This window comes from Nematolebias whitei, chromosome 14 (assembly GCF_014905685.2).
Source record: "Nematolebias whitei isolate Nwh7 chromosome 14, NemWhi1, whole genome shotgun sequence".
Lineage (NCBI taxonomy): Eukaryota > Metazoa > Chordata > Actinopteri > Cyprinodontiformes > Rivulidae > Nematolebias > Nematolebias whitei.
The window spans coordinates 10,363,707-10,385,382 of NC_056511.1; the positions used below are offsets into that span (position 1 = coordinate 10,363,707).

Below are 21,676 nucleotides of genomic sequence, written 5' to 3' on the forward strand. Positions count from 1 at the left end.
GTCTCAACTCTGGTGCTCTTCGCTGACCCCTCCCTTTCTCTTTAAAATCTGTTTTAACTGTCCAAAATTGTGTTTTTCGATCGTTAAAAGCAGCTAAGCTGAGAAGTTAAGCTAACAGGCCGACCTCGGGGAAAAAACCTCCGTCTTGTCGAAGCTCCAAAATTCACGGTTGAAACCTGTGCCTTTGTCTAAAAAGTTGTTTTTCTCTGCAAAAAAAAAAAAAAAAAAGAAGCTGAGAACTTGTTTACTGATTTTTTTTTATTAAAAGCTTTGTGTGAAAAATGCTATGCTAAAGAGCTCAAACTACACCGAGAGTCCGCCATTTTGAGAACCGAAGAGAGACAGCCCGTGTCAAGTCAAGGGGCCTCCCTCCCATTTTTTTTAAAGAGACACGCCGCTCACTCCCTCACTATCCATCCTTCGGTTCAGTCTTATACTGCCATATAGTGGTCAAAAAAAGTACTATACACAAAATGAACCATTTTTTTAATTTGTCAATAATTACCAATTATTGTCAAATTTCAAACAATATCATTTATCGCAATAATTTCTGAGACGATTAATCGCCCAGTAAAATTTGTACAGGCCTATATGTAGAGGACATGGAGGTAGTTGGAGTGAGGACAGAGATGGAGGATGACGACTCACTGTGCGACCTCTGAAGAGGGAACAGACAAAAGAAAACGCAGTTCTGAAGTTAATGTTCACGTTTATTTATGTTTTATTTTCTTTGTGCTCAGTTTGCTTCATTGCCTCCGAGTGTTTTCTCTGTGCCACCAGTTCATTTCTCCTCAGTCAGTTTCTGCTCCTCATCTGCGCCCAGTCGCCATTTTGCCCAGGTGTCTCCACTCCTTTCATCAGCCCCTGAATCATAGTCACTCAGTTTTCACTCCCCCTGCAGTTTGGCATTTTTGTGCTTTACACCCTTTATTTATTCTCTCCTCTATCTCCTAGAGTTTGTTTCGCAGTTTATTATTTACTGTTTACTGCATTTAAGACTTGTATGTTAATGAAGGCGTATTAAAAAGGCTTATTTTGCTTGTTGCACACAATTGATTCTAAAGATTCTGCTCAGAGACAGCGATAAATCGGGTTGAATTGACTTTACGTCACTGAGCGTCCGTCTATTTCAGTCTTCCTGAGAACAGCGAGGTTAGGAAATGTGTTCTTGCTTTATGGTTGTAAAAAGTAAAGGCCTTGAAGAAGACTGCTGCCTCGTGTGTCTGAAGGACTCCATCCTTTGTTGATGTTTTGCCTGCGTCTCCTTGGAAGATAGATTTATTGATCTTGATGGCGAATTCGCTCCATCAGTGTATCTTGAGCAGTTCCTTACCTGCGGCTGTGGTTTCAAACGTGGCTGTTTTGTTGGTTTGTGAACACTCCCTAATTTGCCGAGGAGCAAACAACACTTTGAGGCATTTTGAGGTTCATCTTGAAGACCACCCACACTCCATGGACCCTGTCTTCTGTCTGATGGGATCAGAATTCCAAACAAGACAGTAGCTTCACCTGAACTTTGAATCAGAATGTTTTGTTGTCAAATATACCTGCATGCAAAATTGTTTTCTTCTTGGCCACTGAAGCCTCTAGTACTCACATTCAATTATAAAGCACAACTTACTAACAAACTAATAAAAGTAGAAGTAAAAATATTTATAGGCTGCCCAATAGGAGAGAGTGGTTATAAATAATTTCTCACAAGTACAAATGCACAGCTGAAATGAATGAACAAGAGGAACTTGATTGTAGCTGTTCACACACTGATGATAATTTTACACAAGTTAACCCAGAACCACAAAATGTAGTCAAGTCAAGTCAGATTTATTTATAGAGCACATTTGGATAATATGAGCAAAAAAACAATTTTGAAATTACAGGAACTTTCAAGGCTGACAACAAATTCATACTTTAATTAAAGGCCTGATATTCACTGCAAGAATGTAGATCTATCATCAGATTGGCAATCATGTAATTGCTTGTGGCTGTGTTTGCTTGTCTGTTAGCAAAATATGTTTGGGGGTTCTGTCCTTAAAATGGACCAGTCTCTGTCTGAGCATCCTGTTAGGACTCACCTGTTTCTCAGGTGCGACTCATTATCTGTAAAACTGGCTGAGCTTCCGCCATTCTTGTGTTGGGTGACGTCACAAATCCTGACACAAACATGGCTGACGTTAACATTTAAGACAAAATGGGCATTCAGGGCATGTGCTGGGAAAAAAATGCTCAGCTACTACCACACATCACTTTAGCTCAACATCTGCAAAATGTAAGGCCTGTTGGTTGTGGTGGCCATCTTGGTTTAATATCCAATAATGATTAGATTATTAATACCTTAAAAATAAATGCTAACCTTTAAGTCAGAAGATTTTTAGTTTGTGTATTTATTACGAGAACGGATAAATATAGTAAAGGTGCATGATGCGATAAAAAGTTTGTTTTTATAAACGAAGCAACTTTATGTTTTTAAACATGTAGCGGTGACTGCGGGGTTCGTGATGGCATTTCTACAAAGAGCTCTCCGACGTCACGAGGCAGCGGCGCTGCGTGCGCGTTCGAGACACCCCTCTGACGTCAGGGCCGTCTGATCAGCCGAAATCCCTGATAAGGCGGCGCGCGCTCCCGCTCGGCTCTGAATGGGGGCTCGGTCCAGCCGGTGACAGCTCGCGCACTCAGTAGGTGCCTCTGCAGACGCCACGGTCCACTCCTCCAGTCCGGTCCGCCGCCTTCCAGCTCCGCCGGAACCTCACGGGCCCCGCTCCTCCGGTAGTACCCAGTTATCCAGGTATGGCCGCGCGCTGACACCGGTTCGGTTCGTGTTTGACTCTTCTCCTCTGAAGCTGCCGACAAGTTGGTGCCGCTGACGGACAGAGTGTCTCTTGTGTGTCCAGGAATGAGAAATGATGGCCGGCTCTGCAGCAGAGGAGAAAACCTTCCGCCGGTTCCTGGAGCTCTTTATCCGGGAGATGAGGATGCCCCTGCAGGAGAGCGACCCGGTTCCGATGCGCCCCTTGTCGGACCTGGTGTCTGAGGACGAAGTGGAGGGAGAATGTCTGGACCTGTGCGTCCAGCACCTCTACAAATAGTTAAGTGCGCGCTTTCTTTCCGTCCGTGCATGTTGAATTTTTGAAACGCTTTTGAAGTTCTGGGAAGGCGGGGTGCGCACGCGCGCGTGTGACCCATGGCAAGGGATGCCCGCTGGCTCCTCCAGCAGAATGCCAGCTAACCTGCTCTGCAGGCTGAGGGTGTGTCCTCCCGGGACCAGGTCCACAAACACGAACCGAAGCAGGTGAAGCTCTCCCATGCGTGTGTGCGCGCACGCAATCTATGTGCGCGTCGTGAGACAGCAGCAGGGTGCAATCTATAGAGGTCCACAGAAGGTGAACCCCTGGTTTTGCGTAAGAGCGCGTCGTCATGATGGTGTAGGAGGGGGAGGAAGCCATGAGCGCATCTTCATGCGGGCTAAAAATAACCAGCGGTTCTGTTCGGACGGACCGGCTCGGTAAAACCCAACAGTCTGAGTGAAACAAATAATCACAGTGACCTTGTTTTAGGTTTTAGTTGCTGCATGCCTCGTGATATTTTAGCCATTTTGATGTGAACAGGTTCAGCTCATGCAGGCGATGATGGGAGCTGTGACTGTTGGAGTTTGTGAGTTTTATCAAGAGCTTTAATCGAAATAAAATTTCAAAATAAAAACATTAAAATCCAGTTCCTTTTGAAATCTGCTTCAGCACACCTCTGTCTTGCTAAGTTTAGGCTTTTAGCTACAATTTAATTACTCTAGCTGCTGTGAGCTGCATATTTAATAGCTTGTGTTCATTATTCTGCTCCATAGTCTATCTACAATTGAGATAATTAGCTTTGTAAATTTAATTATTGTTTTGTTAATTTAGCATTATTATGTTTTGCTGCTTTAGACTGTTGAATTTAAACTTTATGAATTAATACTTGTAGCTACAGTTTTGCTACTTTTACCTACAATTTTTGTGTTTAGCTCGTGTTCTTTTAGTTATCATTCTGCTCCTTTGCATCATTGCTAGTTTTAGTAATTGTTTAACTAATTTCAGCTTTGTCTGTCATGCTGTTTTTTTGCTAATTAATTAATTAATTTACAGTTTTATTAAATTTAGTTGCTATTTAGCTCATTTTAGCTTTCTTTCCTAATATTTGAGACCTTATTTTAGATTTTAGCTACTGTTCTGTGTTTTTGACTGTCCCGAGGACCAGATTTAGCTTTTTGAGATTTTTCTACCTGGATTATTGAGCATGCTTCAGGATTCTGTTCTGTTGCTTTTAGCTACTGTTAATCAGCCTTTAGCTTCTAATTGTGGTTCTGCTTTGAGTTTTTAGCTCGTGTTCTGTTCATTTTAGCCTCTGTTCTGCTTGTTTTACCCTTAAGAACTCAGTTTCAGCTTCTTTGGCACATTTCATCAAAGCGATTCGGCTCCTTTTCCTTTACGCTGCATTTTTTTCGTTCATTTTGTGTGTTTTTGTTTGTCTTTCTGACAGCTGCTTGAAACGTGCACAAACTTGTCTGAAACAGGAAAGCGCGCCCGCCCTGAGCGCTGCTGCCTGGCCTGGTTTTAGATCCAAAATAGGTGCAGAAACTGTGCTGGGAAGAGTGAGCTGGACTCATGTAGGGCACTAAAAGTGACGGCGGGACGCTGAAATGAACGTTGTGTCGTTTATTTTTTATAGGAAAGCTCAGTTTATCATAACGCTATTCACTTTAATATTAGTTTGTCCTAAAACACACTTTGCACAGTGTGTTCATCAAAAACAACAAATAAAATATGATTTAATAGTGAAAAGGAAACTATTCATTGACATTTCAACTAGAGCCTAAAAAAAAATAAAAATCATTGTTTCTTGTAAAGCCTGTCAGTTGTTTTAAAATAAAAAAGTAAAGGTTGGGGAAATCCATTATCTTGTTTGAAGAAACTTTATAATCAGTTTTTCAGTTTGCATTGATTTGCCAACAAAAAAAAAAAAGATGGCTTACTAAACGAAGGGAATGGATTTATCTCTCTTGTTGTGATACCTGGCAGCTGCAGGGCTCCGTACTTTATCTAATCTAATTTCACAGATTCCACGGCTCGTTGTTTAAAAAGAGCTGCTGCTGCAGCAGAATTTGTTTGGAGTAGAAAACAGCTCACATGTCAGGCCTCAGTCAAAGCTTACGTGATCGGGTGTATCACTTCAGCTCCCATTAACATTACCTGCAGCCACTTAAAGCTGCGCTCTCTGTGGGTTTAGACCTGCAGTGAACATGTTGCAGCAACAAGGATTTCTCTCCTCTGTCTTCTGTAGAATATATCCAGCAGTTGTCACAGTAACAACCCAGACTTCGGTCACGAGAACCACTCTGAATAGAGCAGCAGAAGGCTTACATTTCAGTCAAGCAGAAAGATGTAGGTGGAGATTGATTATAGTGCCTCAGACAACAACAAAGCTGTGTTCTTTAGCGATTTATCTTTAAAGCTATTTTGTAACGTTTCAATTGACAGAAGAGACACTTCTTGTAATTAAACTGCACAAACAGATTTGTCTGCTTTTGTTGCATTCAGTATTGTAGTTTCTCATAAAGGTCTGCGAGTTTGTCGTTTTGTGTTTATTCTGGACTCTTTCACCCGCCACTGGAGGAAAAATGGCAATGATTTTTTGTGTGTGTGTCTTTATCATTAGTAAAATGGCTCGTGAACCAGTGGATGGATTTTAATAAAACGAGTAATCATAGGATGTATGCCTATGCAATTCAAGATGGCCACCTCACACAATCATCTTTAGCTCCAAGTGCTAACAGATCAAGTGAGATGTCGTTATATTGCATAAAACTGAGCTTAATGTTATTTTCAAGGTGTAGCCAAAATGATTTTATCTGTCATTTCTCAGCATGAAAATGATTTTGGTCTAAAGCTCTGGCACGAAGGGCGGCGGGCGATATGCATTCTTTAAAAAAAAAAAGACAAAATGTGATTGCTCTTGTGGTTTAAATCAGCTAATAACGCTCAAAAAGCAGTAGCTCTATCTCTGTCTTCTACTGCTTATAGCATTTATAAGGTAAAGAGTATTGGTCCAAGCACTGAACCCTGAGGAACGCCATAACTAACTTTGGAGTATGAAAAATGATTCATTATTTACATTTACAAATTGGAATCTATCAAATAAATGTTAACGTTTGAGTCAGCCTCCCCACCATCACAGACAGCTACACCTCCAGATACAGGAAAAGGGCCACCTGCATCACACAGGACCTTACTCACCCAGCACACACACTTTTTGCCCCACGCCCCTCGGGCAGGAGGTTAAAGAGCATTAAGTGCAGAACCACTAGACTGAGGAACAGCTTCTACCCTGAAGCTATTACTCATGAACCCATAACCAGGATAGTTGATATGCGCTGCTGACTATCTATGCTGCTGATTTATTTCATGCTGCTGATTTATTTCATGCTGCTGATTTGTTTCATGCTGCTGTGTTCATTTGTACTCATCTGCTCACACAGATTCATGTTCGTGATGCTGTTGTTCGGTGTTTTGTTTTTTGCACTATTAAGTGTTTAGCGTATTTCTTAGTTCATATCTTAGATCTTATTACTGTTTTTTTTTTTTTAACAATTTATACTGTTGTTGGATGTAACTGGGACCCAGTGTACACCATTTCGTTCCACCACATGTACCACATGCGGTGCAAATCACAATAAAGAAACCTTGACCTTACTTTTATGTATATGAATGTTTCTGTTTAGTGCCCTGAGATGACTTCTGTTGTGACTTGGCGCTATATAAATAAACTGAATTGAAATGATCTGGTTCTGGAGGCAATGGGTCCAGTAGGACCAGGTGTTCCTAGGCCAAAAAGGATATATAATCCCTCCAGTGAGTTCTGGGTCTGCCCCAGGGCCTCTTCCCACTGGAACATGCCCAGAAAACCTCCAAAGGGAGGCATCCAGGAGGCATCCTAATCAGCTGCCCGAACCACCTCAGTGTTTTCCCACCATTATCCAAGAAGGGTGCCCCGCCCTGTCAACAGAACCACGTGCCCAGGACAAAAATGGCTCTTTTGGTCGTAAAGGTTGAAGACCCTTGCAGTAGATGAATCCCTACTCCTCCACAAAATCAGCACATTTTTAGTTTTAGTTTGAGCTGCCACTTTTCAGCATAAAAATGATTTTGGAGTTTGAGTGGAGTTTGAGTACCCTGTGATCCTTTGTTGCCAGATAGGGTCCCTCATCGCACACAGGCCTCAGAGGAGGGGTCAGACCAAGAGCGATTCAAAAACCTTGAGAGATAAACATCAGTTGCATCAAAAAACCTCTCCCAGGAAAAAAAAACAAAACAAACGGGGCGCCCCCTTGGAGCCAGGCCTGGGTTCTGGTGGTCGAGCTTCACTCCTGGCCAAGCCCGAAAAAGAGAGCGAGAGAAAGTTGAAGTGCAGTGCGTGCTGGGCGGCAGGCAAGAGAGGGTACCTGGCCATGCTGAATCCTGGCGATACATGGAAAATAAGCAGGTATTTTAGTCCAAAGTAGTTGGATTTTAAAAAGTGAGCATACTCACTTAACCCCCCTGCCGCCCTCGGGTCAAACTGTTCAAGGCTTCAGTTTTAAAACTGAGGCCTTGAACAGTTTGACCCAAGGGCAGCAGGAGGGTTGAATTTATGCAAGCACACAAGTTACTAATCTGATTACTTTTGATTTCCCTGCAGAAAAAAATGTGGTTAATAAAGTTTTAATAAAGTATCCAGCTGAAGATAATTACAGGACATAGAACAATCTAGATCAGGACATGTATGACTGAAAAGCTGCAGGCAGGTGTGTTGAACAGATGAGGACTTCTGCCGCGGACTGACGGTACGAGAGTGTTTATATTTGTGGGGTGGTCGGCGTCCTGTCTACTGTAGCTGTGCTGTAAGTGTGAAGACAGTCGGAGGCAGCAGCTATGGTGATTCATCCCAGCGTGTCATTAGTTTGTCTCTGGGTTGAACATCTAATAATAGACTTGTGCAAGAAGAGAGAGATCCCCCCGTGTGTGTGCACGCGCGTGTGTTTGAGAAAGGGTGTATTTATGGGGGACTGCTGAGCCAGTTGGTGTGATAGTACAAGTCTGGAGGTGTGGACGTGGTTCGTGTGTGTGCACGAAAGCGATGCTAGTTCATCCATCTTCCTCCAGGCTGCTGGAGGAAACATCTAAGTTTACACCCGTCACCGTGATTTATGTGGACGGTTCGATTGAAACGGTCCACCATACAGCCGCCATCTTTAGAGGACGATGGATGTGGGTTGTTCGGCGGCCGATGACGACGTGTAAAGTGTTTTATTGCCAGCTTTTGAGATTAACTTTGAGCTAGTCCAATTCAAGATGGCCGCTCAACTAATTGTCCCCCATCGTGGTGCGAACAGTGGGAGTTGGAAATACCTGCATAACCTTAACCTGCATGATAACCTGAGAAATGTGTCGGGTACCAACTTCCATTTTAGTGTGTGGCTAAACTGAGGCATAAGACAGCCGGAGGCCTGTCTGGGTGGAGTTTGCATGTTCTCTCCGTGCACGCATGGGTTTTCTTCAGGTACTGCGGTTTCCTTCCACAGACCAAAAACATGCATGTTAGGCTGATTGGTAAATTGTCCCTAGGTGTGAGTGAGAGTGGTTGTTTGTCTCTATGTGTCCGTTTGATGGACTGGAGACCTGTCCAGGGTGTCTCCCACCTCTCACACAGTGACTGCTGGATATGGGCCCCATTTACCCGAAAAGGAAAAAGTGGATAAAGATAATGGATGGATGGATGTACAGTATACATTGTAAACTGGCCACTCCAATCATTTGAGGAAACTGCTTTCTAGTTTTTATCCCTTAAAATAATTTTTTTCCCCAAAATGATTGGGTTGAAGATAAGTCTATGGTGCCCATGGCCACCACTGGCCACCCCCTGGCTCCACCTCTGAACCTGGTGGGGGGTAAAATTGCTCCCTCTGCCCACCAGGATCTGTCACTCTGCGCTGCCTCGGACAAGAATAATAATAATAGTAATTTCCCTCTGTTCTTCTACTCGGTGTAACTCCTACCCACTTAAATATATTGCACTAAAAACATTAAGGTTCACTTGCAGTCCAGAAAAAAACACTAATCTGGAAAACTACAAACATTCATTATTCAGATCCCTCAATGACGGGGGGCGTTGATGTGCAGTTTGTTGAGGTACAATCTGCTAGATCTAGATGTTTTGACCCAACCATGAAACAGCATCTCATGCAGGACGTCACGCTCAAAGCATGTTTTGTGAATGACTCTCAGCTACTACCACATCAACTTTTACCTCAGTATCTGTAATACCGACTGAATTACAGCCATTTTCATGCTGGCTGATGTTGATTGATGTTGTGGTCATCTTAAAGTAGAACTTCATCCACTCATTATTTCCTGAACATTTTATTAAAATCAGTCCGGGGTTCATGAGATATTTGCAAACAGACAAACCAACACACCCAAAAACATGATCACTTCTTTTTCATGGCAGCAGACGATAATTAGTAACTTAATATGTCAGATTGTTTTAACGTTATTGTTAAAAACAATGTACTACAAGTAAACCCATCTTCCACAAATCAAGATGCTGAATATTTCAATAAAGTTTGAACAGACAAAAACTCCTTCATGACAAATTGTAGCCGAGTTGCCAGAACATACTGCCGATATGGCACAAAACACCAAGAAACAATCTGCTACTGTAGATGTTAATATTTTAATGTTTCTTTTTACAAACACTTTTATGACTTCTTTAAATTGAATTTTGTCCAAAGACAAAACAAACAAAAAAAAAAAAAGCAGACTGGGCACTCGCAGTTAAAATTAACATTTAAACGGTTAAATAGTCCCTGACGCAGAATGTCTCCTATCGCATCACTTTAGAGTGATCTGTGTGACAAAGAAGAGAAAATCCTGTTTTTATGAGTCACTTCTGAAAAGACGGAGAACAAAGTGAAGGGTCTGATCTGTCCTCAAAGGCTGATCGTTTTACGATAAAACTTACGACGCAGTTTATCCAGGATTAAGAAACCGGGGCTGAGAATCCCAGGACTTTGCTGTTGACTGTTGATGAACTGATGACTTGAAAAAGAGGAAGAGGGGGAGTTAAATGACCCCCTCTGCACACACACACACACACACACACACACACACACAAAGAAATGCGCGCACACACACAAAGCTGATAGATAGTAATTGAGGGGAGAGCCTTTCTAGACCTCATTAAACAGAAACGTCTCCAACAGCTGTAAAGAACTGGGGAGGGGGTGGTGGATCCGGTCTCCTGCTGCACGCATGTCACAATCCAGTATGCACACACACACACACACAGATACACACACACACAATTAGAAGAGTGGGTGGTGTTAGAGGAGCTGCTGATGGGTTTATTAAAGGACAAACCAAAGACTGTCTGCTGTTCAAGTCGTTTCTTCTTCAAACACGATAGATTTTTAATTTTCTAGCCAGGTTCTTTGTTAAATTGCCCTTTGTTCCTCTTAACCCTCCTGCCCTGGGGTCAAAATGACCCACAAGGCCTCAGTCTTATTGATATCATTTTGACCCAGGGGAAGCAGGAGGGTAATTTAATGTGACATTTGTTCAGAACTGCATCTTTTTTCAGCCCTGTTCGGAGCAGCCAGATCATCCCACACAGGGGGTTTGAAAAATCAACATCTTAAAATCCGTTTCTTTTCTTTTCAGCTCTCAACTGAACATAAAATACCATCTTTTAAAAAAATAGCATACTGGTGTTATAACCATTGATTTAAAAGTTCTTAAATGTTCAGACTGCGATTCAGACTCAACTTGAGCAGAATCTACAGACTGGGGTTGTGTTTGAGTTGTTTCCATGTATGAATTACAGGCTGAGCATCCTTTAAAGCAGACGTGGGCAATTTAAGGCCCGATCAAGTCCCCAGTATCCTTAGTTAAAAAAATAATTAAGTAAAATAAAGATTTATTTCTAAAAAAGCAGCAATTTATCAACAAGACTTAAGGAAATTTAAATTAAACATCTTACGCAAAACTAAAAAAAAAAAAACATAAAAAACAAACAAAAAATAAGTCACTGTGTTTCCAGAACTAGACTGAACCTTAAAGACTTAGAAACACACATATATGTTTGTTTTACATATTTCTGTTAACATGCATAACATTTTAAGCTAAAATGTATAATATATTGTCACAAGAGCCAGTTTACAGAACATGTCTTATATTCCTAACGGATACTGGAAAGACTTGTTTTATAAAGCATGCTAACTATGCTACAATAAGAAAAAGGTCTAGATTATCTGTCATAAAGAAAATTTATTTTCTAATCCTCTATGCGGCCCTTTGATTATTTAAACATCTTGCTGTGGCCCTTTGGAAAACATTTTTACCCACCTCTGCCTTAAAGGCACACATTACCCACTAAATTCATGGCAGAGTTCGGTTCAGTTCAGTTTATTTATATAGCACCAAATCACAACAGAAGTCCAGAATGACCAGAAGGAGATTAAAGATGGGCCAGTTCGCAGAACTGATTCATGAAAGAGTGTTGTTGACATGAAAAGTTAAATCCTAAGTTTTAAACAAAGACGTGGTGTAATGTGTCGAGCTCGAAGTACGTGTTGCGAATTAGTTTCATATCAAAACACAGCCAGCGGCTCGTGATATTTTGCTAACATGATAATGAATAATAGTTGCAAATACATTATTATCCCTTCAGCTTTGAATGCGAGTGATTATCTTTTTGCTTGGGCAGTCTAAATTCAATGGAAAACAGAGTTAAATGTGGATCTAAGGCTGGAGTCAATGTGGAAATCTCATTTACCGCTCAGTGGGATCAAAAAGGAGCTTCAGGCTGTCAACCTGCTCACACTCAGCAGCTCACACTTTAAAGTCGTTTTTGCTAATTATACTTGTATTGCTGTTTTATCTGCGGTCATGGAATCCATCGTCAGTGTCATTTTGTGATTTGTAGTTTATTCACAAGATTTTATGTCCTCAACCTAACAGAACTGTGCATCACAACATGGCTACGTTTCTTACGTTTTCAAGCTGGACTGAAATTCTCTTTCTGGTGCATTATTCTTTTTTAAACTATATTCAAATGAAACTAGCATTCCTTAAAGTATTGCATATCGCCTGCCGACCTGCTGCCAAATTTGAACATGAGTCAGTTTGGGACTCTCAGCTACTACCATGCCAAATTTTAGCTCAACATCCGTTATAGAAACGAACATTCGCACTCGTACACAGTTACACGACTGCTCGCTTTTCATGGCAGTGAGCAACTAAAACAACCCATACTGGGAGAGAACCGGGTCACCTAAAAGCTACTAAAATAAATGTCCTCAAACACAGGACACTTGTTTTCATGTGTCCTCTTTACGACGGACACACCTGTTAAACTAGATCAAACAGAACAGTACCTGCGAAGTTTCTTTAAATTGATTTTCTGATTTACATTCAGGCTTTCTGAAAATTGTCAAGCAATTCTTTTTTTTTTTTTAGCCTTTATTTATCCAGGAAGTCTCATTGAGCCATGAGAACTCATTTTCAAGAGAGGCCTGTTTAGGGAGCAGATGAGGGTTAAGGACCTTGCTCATGGGCCCAGGGTGGGGCGAATGAGGGTGGGGGGCAAGTGTGGGTGCTTCACCTACCCCACCCACATTTTTGATGTTGTCGGTACCGGGGCGTGAGCCGGCGATCTTCCGATCACAGGCCCACCTTCTCCAACCTCTGCGCCACCACTCCTCCAGCAATAAACTCAACTACTAAAACTCACAACCTGGTTTAGACATTAAGATATTACAAATTGACTGTTTTTAACCACAAATAAACTGCTGGGATTCACTGATTTATTTTGAAGCTGGTTTGTTTTAATTTAGGACATAAGGAGCTAAAAATGGGCCACTCCTGGCTCCAAATGTTCCTGCAGGAAATGGTTTGTTCCTTCAGTTCCACTCTTGTCTGTTCTGATCTTAACAAGTTTGAGTGAAAGTGAAATCTGACTCATGCTCCTGCTGGTTTAGCCGTCAGCAGGAAATTCAGGAATGCTGTCAAACAGAAAAAAAAAAACCTCTCTCCCATCTGCACTCAGGTTTTCCAGACTAAAGATGATGATCAACCGTCAGTAATTACGACCACGTCTCAGTGGCTTCCAGGGGAAAACCTCGGCCATTTTGGGTCGCGTCCTCCGGTTCAAGGACGAGCTCGCCCCGTTTAAAGCGAGCAAACTCCTCAAGGGCTTCAGTAATGAGGACTTTCCTCGAGCTATGTGCTGCAGAATTAAGATGAGAGGAAAAATCTGCCAATTCAGGAGTGAAGCGCAGTACTTATGCTCACCTGCCCACACAGACTCCGCTCTGCAGGCGAACGCACATAAAAACTAAAAAAAAAAACTACACCCCTTTTCACAGGAAACGACGAAGCGTTTATTCAGTGAGCAGTGTAACATCACATTACCAGATTTTTATCCATTTATATAAACACTCAGATCCATCTAGTTTGGTTGATCCATCAACTTTTAACTTCATCTGTGCACCAACAGAAACCCATTTCCTGAAATTAATTCTTCGCACAAATGGACGTCTGGGTATCAAAGACTCTGGCAGGCTGGGGATTGTCTCCTGTTAACAATCGCTCCTCTTTCAGAGCTGAGCTGCAGGCGTTCGAGCTTTATCTCTGGAATAATAATTGTCTCTGATGTCTCACTTGAGGCCCGCTTGAAACGGATGTAATTTATTATTCAGTTGTAAAGTTTTTGTTTTGTTTTGCAGAGAATGGTGTTTGAAATAATAAGACAAACTGTCTTGTTTGCAGAGTGTTTGGTCTGTTGTGTACTCTACCCCCCAAAGAAATCCTGTATAAATTCTTAAAAAGTTAATAAATTATTTAGTTAAAAAGCAAGACTTTGTCTTAATTATGTTCAGATTAAAGAGAGCCCAGTCCTTTTCAGATGTGAGGTGTAGAAAACATTATTGCTTTATTAGTTTGATCTAAAGTTACTGGTCTTAGCAGCACGAAGACAGAGTTAACCCACAATGTTGAGGTTGGACAAAACATCACGAGGAAGCCCAGTCCATAAATATATATTATTTTATATTAATGTTTTTGCTTTTAATCTTGTTTGGATTTTCCAGTCCAGTCAAACTTTGGCGTGGTAGCAACACAAGGAGCTTGAGAAAATAGTTTTCTAGAATTACACCGCTCAAGGTGGCTGCATGTCGCTGTTCCTTTCATTCAGGGATATTACCTTTGAAAACTTTATTTACTTTTTAATTCTGGATGTAAATGTTTTTTTTTTCAGATGATTACTTCCTTTGGTATTGGATGGTATTAGATGCTGTGCAGCTGGAAGGATTTTTACTGAAACCCTTTTACTTTTGGGCATTTGTTATGAAGCGTAACCATGACAACAAGGTGGTTTTTACAACCAGGAGCCGCTGATTAACATCTCAAAGCTCAAATATTACTTAAAATACAGCCCCAAATCCCAAATGAGTTGTAAAGGAGGCATCACGGATGCATTTCCATCTACCTGGCGGAGGTGCTCAAGTGACTTGACTGCTGAGATCCTTGGAGCTGACAGGAAACGTGACTCATGACAACAAGAAGACCAGGATCATCCTCCGACATCTGGAGTTGGCTGTCTGCAATGATGAGGAGCTCAACAAGCTGCTGAGAGGAGTGACCATCGCTCAGGGAGGTGTTCTGTCCAACATTCAGGTGGTCCTGCTGCCCAGGAGGACCGAGAGGCCCGTTGGGTCTGGGTGGACAGATTGGCATCAGCAGCCAGTTTCTTCAGATCCACTGCGGGATGGACTGCTGCAGGAGATCCTTCTGGTCCACAGCCATCAACATATATAACAACAAGGATGATGAGCTACAAACACGTTAAATTTCCCTTTGGGATTAATATTTTGAATTGAATTGAATTTTATTTTTATTAAAATAAAACCAAAGCTGATGTGGCGGCAAAACTTACACAGAAAGTTGAAGAAAGGCTCAAGGAGACCCAGGATGTGCCATAAGAACCAACAATGCACAACTAGTGAGTGAAGTGAAGCTGAGGAGCTAAAAGGACTGGGGTTGATGAGAGAAGTGGATGCAGCTGTGGCAGCTCAAACAGGGAGCAGGTGTAGATGGGTGGAGCAGGCTGACTCACAGGAAGTGACTGATGGCTTAAAGGTTAAACAAATTAAAACAAACCACAGACAATAAAACCTGACCAAATGGGAATAAATCTAATATAAACACACAAAAGACAAACAAAAGATACAGATCCTGACACTTTTAATGCAAAGCACACATAATTACGCATAAATATGTTAAACATGCAAATAACTACTATGGTGTGTTTATACATTATGATCTTGGATTATAAACAAGTCGTCCAAAAAATATTTATTAGAGACTTTACAGTCACAATAAAAATGGTGATTTTGCACTGTGTGTGTGTTACCGCATATCTCATGAACCACTGGACGAGTTTTAAAGAAACTGAATGTGCATCACTCAAATCAAGATGGCTGCCATAGCAAAATAGTTTTAGAGACAACCAAAATGCTTGTAATTCAGTTATTTTTAAAATATATTGTTCTAAAATTCGGTATAGTCGTTCACATAACATACTCCTAGTAGTACTCAACATGCGGGATCTTCGCTTAAAACTTAGCATTAACTCTTGGAGTTTTTCTATTAGCAAAATATATCGTAAACAGATGAACAGGTTTGAATAAAACGTTCGGAAAACAATCATTGGATGTGAAATGTAATTCAAACTGGCCGCAACGGTTAATGAATATTAACCAACACGAATGAGCCAACTCGGCTCAAGATGGCTGCCACAGTCAACTGATATTAGACAACACAAGAATGTTGAGAACTCTGTCAGTTTTACAGACACGGAGCTAAAATCTAATATTTTGGATTATCTGTGAGTTTTATAACACTCTGAGCGTTAGGCTGCAAATAAAGTTATTTTGAAGGTTTGACTAAAACGGCTACAACTCTGTCTGAAAGTCTAGTCTAAAACTCTGGAGACAAAAAGGAATGCTAGGCCTTAATTTAATTTGTTTTTTGTTTCAACAAATATTTTAAAGAACAAATCAAAGCGACTGAATTCCGTCTGTTCTCGCCTAAATGACGGACGTGACTAACTGCATCGGTTATTTTTAGTTTTACCTGAACAGGTGTTGTTTTCTTTTTCGCTTGTTACAATGGAGGCCATTGTAGAAGCAGGAAACGAGAGACAAAAAAGATGGCTGACCTTTTGGGAGGAGGTGACAGTTCAGAGCGGGGCGACCTCTGCTTTTCAGATAATTACAGACGCTCATTAGCCTTCGACGCAACAGGATGGAGCTGCATTTGTTGTGAAGCTTCTTGTGCGGATCTGTCGTTTGTCGAGCATCAAAGGTTCAGTCTCGCAGCTTCAGCACCAAAGTTACACAGGGGTGGATTGTGTGCATCACCATAGCAATGATCTGGAGCAAAGATGCGGTCCGGAGACCTGCAGGGAGCCGGTGTGAGACAATTTTCTGACGTTTTTGGCAAAAAAAAGTAGAAAATCAGACCATCCGATGAAGTCCCACATGTACCATCTAAGAATGAAGTGACCTCCTTTTAGCTGAACTAGTTTCAAAAACAATACATTTAGACCTCATTCACTGAAAACTGAATAAAACACATCAGGGGCATCTGTCATAGTTACTGCCTGTCCCTATGAAAAGGTTTTGTCCTGGTGTGGCTGAGCTGGAAAGGAGCGTCACCTCAAATCCTGAAAGTGAGTTCATAAAGAAGTCCTAGTTTTTGCGCTGCCATCTGCCAGTTTGCTGGCGTTTTCTCTCGTTAATCAGAGCAACATCAGGCCAGGAGGTTTGATCCCCCCGGAGACGGACGTCCTCCGAGGCTTCTGGGAAGTAACTGTGTGGCTTTCTAGAGCAACTCAAAATTAAAGCGGCTTTGTCAGTTTCTCCACGTTTTCTTAAAAGGGTTTTCTGTGACTTGGAGGCATCTTGTGTTTAAAAAGAGCCAGTCTGCTTAATGCATACAAGAAAAATAAAATAAAATAATCAGCTCTGGAAGAGTTCAAAAACAGTTTTTAACACATTTGATGTGTTTTACAACTCTCCCCCCAAAATTGAGAAGTTGTGTAAATTTACAAGAATCATAAACATATTTAATTCAAAATGGAACATACCTTGTAAAAAGTAAGAAAATGTACGATGTGACATGACTGTTTATGACTGTGAATCATTCCCTCTTCTTCTAACAAACAGTCTGTAAACATCTGGGAACTGAAGAGACCAGCTGTTCGGGTTTTGGGGATGTCACATTCTTGTCTGACGTAGGATTCTAGCTGTTCTTCATCAGATATTTTGTTTCCTGGCGTGTTAAATGTTTTCAGCTGGTGACAGGTCTGGACTGCAGGTAGGTCAGCTCAGGACTTTTACTATGAAGCCATCTTGTTGAGATGATGCGGCATGTGGTTCAACATCGTCCTTACCCAGAAAAGACATTGTGTGATGACAACATATGCTGTTGTAAAATCTTTCAGTGCCATTCCAGATGAGTAAGCTTTCCACACTATGAGGAATAATGCACCCCCATACCATCAGAGAGGCAAGCATTTGGACTGTGAGCTGATAAAAGGTTGGATGGTTCCTCTCCTCTTTAGTACAGAGGATGTGACATGACTTCCAAACAAAATTTCATTTTTGGATTTGTCTGACCACAGAACGGTTTTCCACTTTGGCCCAGTCCATTAAAAATGAGCTCTGGTTCAGAGACGACTGCAGCGTTTCTGGACAGTGTTCATATTTGGCTTCTTATTCGCACAATCAAGCTTTGACCTGCATTTGTGTACGGCACAATGAACTGCATTTACAGACGACTTGCAGAAGTTCTTCTGAACCCATGCAGAACAGACTCAGACCTGTTTTAACACTGTGGCCTCTGAAGGTCTGGAGTTCTGTCTTTTGAGCTCAGAGGTTTCTACAGATTCTTGAAATCTTTCAAAATTATGAACTGTTGATGATGGGAAATCCAAGTCTTCTAAATCTTCCACTGAGGAATAATATTTTTTAATTGTTCCACTGTTTTGACAGTTTTCCACAGACTTGTGAACCTCTGCCCATCTTTACTTCTGAGAGATTCAGCCTCTGTAAAACATGTTCCTGTGAATAAAATATGGATTTATGAGATTTGCACATTATTCCATTCTGTTATGTACATTTTATACAACGTCCCACCATTTTATTAATCAGAGTTGTACATCCATGGAGTCATATCCTCTGTTTGTCATCTAACTTCACTTCCTCCCCACTCGTCTGCCTCTGACTTCTGGTCTGTCACTGCTTTAGAAATTAGTTTCAGGAGTAATCCCTTAATCAGAGAGTCTCTCTGGGATTACCACAGAGGAGTAGCCTCATTTACTGCCCTCCATCATCGCCGGTGGTTTAGATTTACACTCCAGTCCACCTCCCTAAAGGAAAAGTGGTGAAAACTGGGTGAAAATGCTGCTTTATGTCTTGACAAAACATTAAACCGAGTCCTTGTTTCCTCATAAAGGTAGCCCCTTAACACTGTGTCAATATTAGCAGTTACTTTTAATGGAGGGAAATACTCCTCTCCACTTGTACCACATTAATTTTTATGTCTCTTCACTGCTCCGTTCCCACCATTTTCCATTGTTAATTGCTAATGTAACTTGTCACTAATGATCCCTTCACAAATAAACAATATCCAACAGCTGTTTTGTTAATTATCCATTAGCAGCATTTTATTTCAGCCTCTTCACACACAAAAAGAAGTGTTCTTTCATACCAACATGCCTGAAAAAACACATCACCTGTTCACTCGTGCCTGAATAATTAACTTTCCTCCAGTGCATTCAGACCACAGAGGCATGAGAAACGGCAGAATTTAACTCCAGAACAGATGCTATAGCTCCGATAAGAAGGTCAGCGTCAAATATGGTTTGGCTGATGTCTTCAGTTTCCATCAGAGACGTTTTATGGGACAGAGATGTGATGAATTAAAAAAGCTCGGTAAAGATTTTAATCAGCGTGTGGGTCGACTACTCATTATCGTCCACAACCTAAAAGCAAATAATATCGTAACGTTTCTGCCCATGTCTGTTTGATGTGCTTAGATGACTGTAGCTTGGTTAGCTTGTCAGAGCTAGATGTATTGTTAAAACGTTTTGAACAGACATTTACCAACTTCCATACTTTTTCAAATAATTAGAACCAACATGAGGACGGATTTATCTTTTATTAGGGATGTAAACTGAGCATCCATCTTTTACCCACTTATTCCTTTTTGGGTCACGGGGGTCACTGTGCGAGAGGCGTGGGACAACACCCTGGACAGGGCCCGTCTGAGCAAATACTTTTATTTTTGTAATCTGAGAACAGAAGTCTTTAAAAAGTCATGACACCACTGAGACTGCAAGCATAGCCTTATCCACCCCGCACATCGTTGCACGTAATAAATTCCTATACGTCTGCACGTTTTCATGTCACTGCGGTGGAGACGCCAAAGCCAATATGTCGTCACCCCCCTCACTATCCTCTCTGGGACTTGTGTATCAAAAATTTAATATTTTAATAAATGTTATTGCATCAGGAGCATCATCATCATCATCATCATACAGGCACGTCCTACTTGTGCACGTGATCAAACTCTCGATAGCAGAGTTGCGGAGGGATGAGCCGCCGTGGCAACGTGCACAATCGGAGTGTCAGACCACTTGTCAAAAATAAAATCATGATAATCAAAAGTGAGTGCTCGTTATCCGTTATTTTCCATTTTTGTTTTGTGCACAAAATCGGATGACGCTTCGTTATCCGACTTTTCATTTTGGTTTAATAAACGGAAAACGAAAAAGCAAGTGTGTTTTTGTTTTTTAATTTTTTGTTTCAAATGAAAAAACGAACTGCATGAATGTACACGGACCCGGAATGTCCACATATCTGGCTGAGAGACACCAACATCTTATCAGGACTATGGAAACTATCTGGAAGTGCTCATGGACAAATCTCACCATCTTGTCATCCATGCATATTGTGTCTATGTTGCTTGCTGTGGTAGATTTTTTTTAATACCTTAAACCGTGCGCTGTCAAGGACATGGTGTGAGAGATCTTTTGTTTTTTTTTAAACCCCTTTCCTTATGTTGTCTTCCTTTTTTCTATCCAAGCAATAAGGGCAGCACTTCTTAGAAGCTGCAGCCCCTGTACACTTCTGTCCATCGTTACGACGGCAATATGAAACCTAAGTTCACTGTAATTAACTGCAATGACAATATTCTGATTCTGATTTCTGCTCCGTGCTCCATCTGCAGTGCTGTCCCGCTGCTCTTCACTTCTCTACAATTTAAATTTAAATACGGTAACATGTTAAATAAACAATCCTATTTAAAATATTACAGTATTTGAATTTAAATTATTTACACAGAAGGAGGAAGATTGGGAGTGAAACATGAACTTGGACTAGTGTATCCCTAATTTGGGGGTTTTTCACTTATCGCGGGAGGCGTGGTCCCCTAAGCCCCGTGATAAATGAGAGACTACTTTATCCAAATGTTAAATTAAACATATCAGCAGATTTTTTTTTGTTGGTGTTTTTCCACAGTGAAAAGTTAAACTCTGGCTGTAGACTCTCAGTCAGATAAACTTTCACCAAACGGTCACATTCAGTAACAAACTGACTCACTCAGACCATGGAGAGGTTAAACTGTCCCAGAATGCACTTGGAGTCCATGACAGGCCAGAAACAAATTGTCATGATCATGAAAATCCTGCTGGTCTGCGGCGACGGTGGGTGTGGGGGGAGGAAAGAGCAGCAGCCACTGGCTAAACATGCAAATGTGGAAGGAACATGCAAACGCTCCACAGAACGCTTCGTTGTAAAAACCAGAGACTACGATTCATTTCAAACTTTTTACTGCCTAAAGTTGGTATATTTAATGAATTTACATCAGGAGCGGTTTGTGTTAAGGCTGACCATTACTCCGTTAGAAATAACTTTAATTATTTATTTATTCAGTTTAAAATGTTTTATTTAAAGTAGAAAGCGTTTTCCATGTTCGCTCATCAGAAAACAACCACTAATCTAATGTTTACAGGGACCACTCCAAAATGCTAGAAATACTTTGATATTTTTAGTTTTCTATTAACTTTTATTTTTACAGATCAACCAACAGATTTAAAGCTCCGCTGCGCCTCTTTAAATGTTTTATTATTGCCTGATGTCGAAAGGTGAATGTGGACGCCTGCGTTTTTGCCCGTGTGTGTCTGTTAGCAGAATATTTCATGAACCACTGGGCAGATTTTAATGAAACTTTCAGGAAGAAATCACTGCATGTACGCATTCAGCTGATGAACTTTTGAAAGCAATTCAAATCAAGATGGCCACCACAGCTGACCTTGGAAAACACAAAAACAGCTGCAATTCAGTCATTTTTACAGCTATCAGGCTAAAATTTGACGTGGTAGTAGCTGAGAGTCATATTAGGAGTGTGCCTATGCACATAAAAGTTAAGGATGTTAAGACTCTAGCATTAAATGCGGCGGGCAATACGCGTTCCTTCAAGGATGTTACCTCAAGCTAAGGTTATTCACTTGAGCGTTTGGCATTATTTTTAATAACTATATATATATA

The 21,676-nt window shown here is 41.1% G+C and overlaps 1 protein-coding gene across 1 annotated transcript in view; it reads left to right on the forward strand.

Moving 5' to 3' along the window:
* Positions 1-2,637: 2,637 nt before the first annotated feature.
* Positions 2,638-21,676, forward strand: part of ppm1e (protein phosphatase, Mg2+/Mn2+ dependent, 1E) — a 41,240-nt gene continuing 22,201 nt past the window's right edge. Inside the window, exons 1-2 of the mRNA XM_037688255.1 lie at positions 2,638-2,782; positions 2,889-3,082. Of these exons, the coding sequence (XP_037544183.1) occupies positions 2,898-3,082 (185 nt within the window). The 5' untranslated portion in view covers positions 2,638-2,782; positions 2,889-2,897. The remainder of the gene's footprint in view (positions 2,783-2,888; positions 3,083-21,676) is intronic.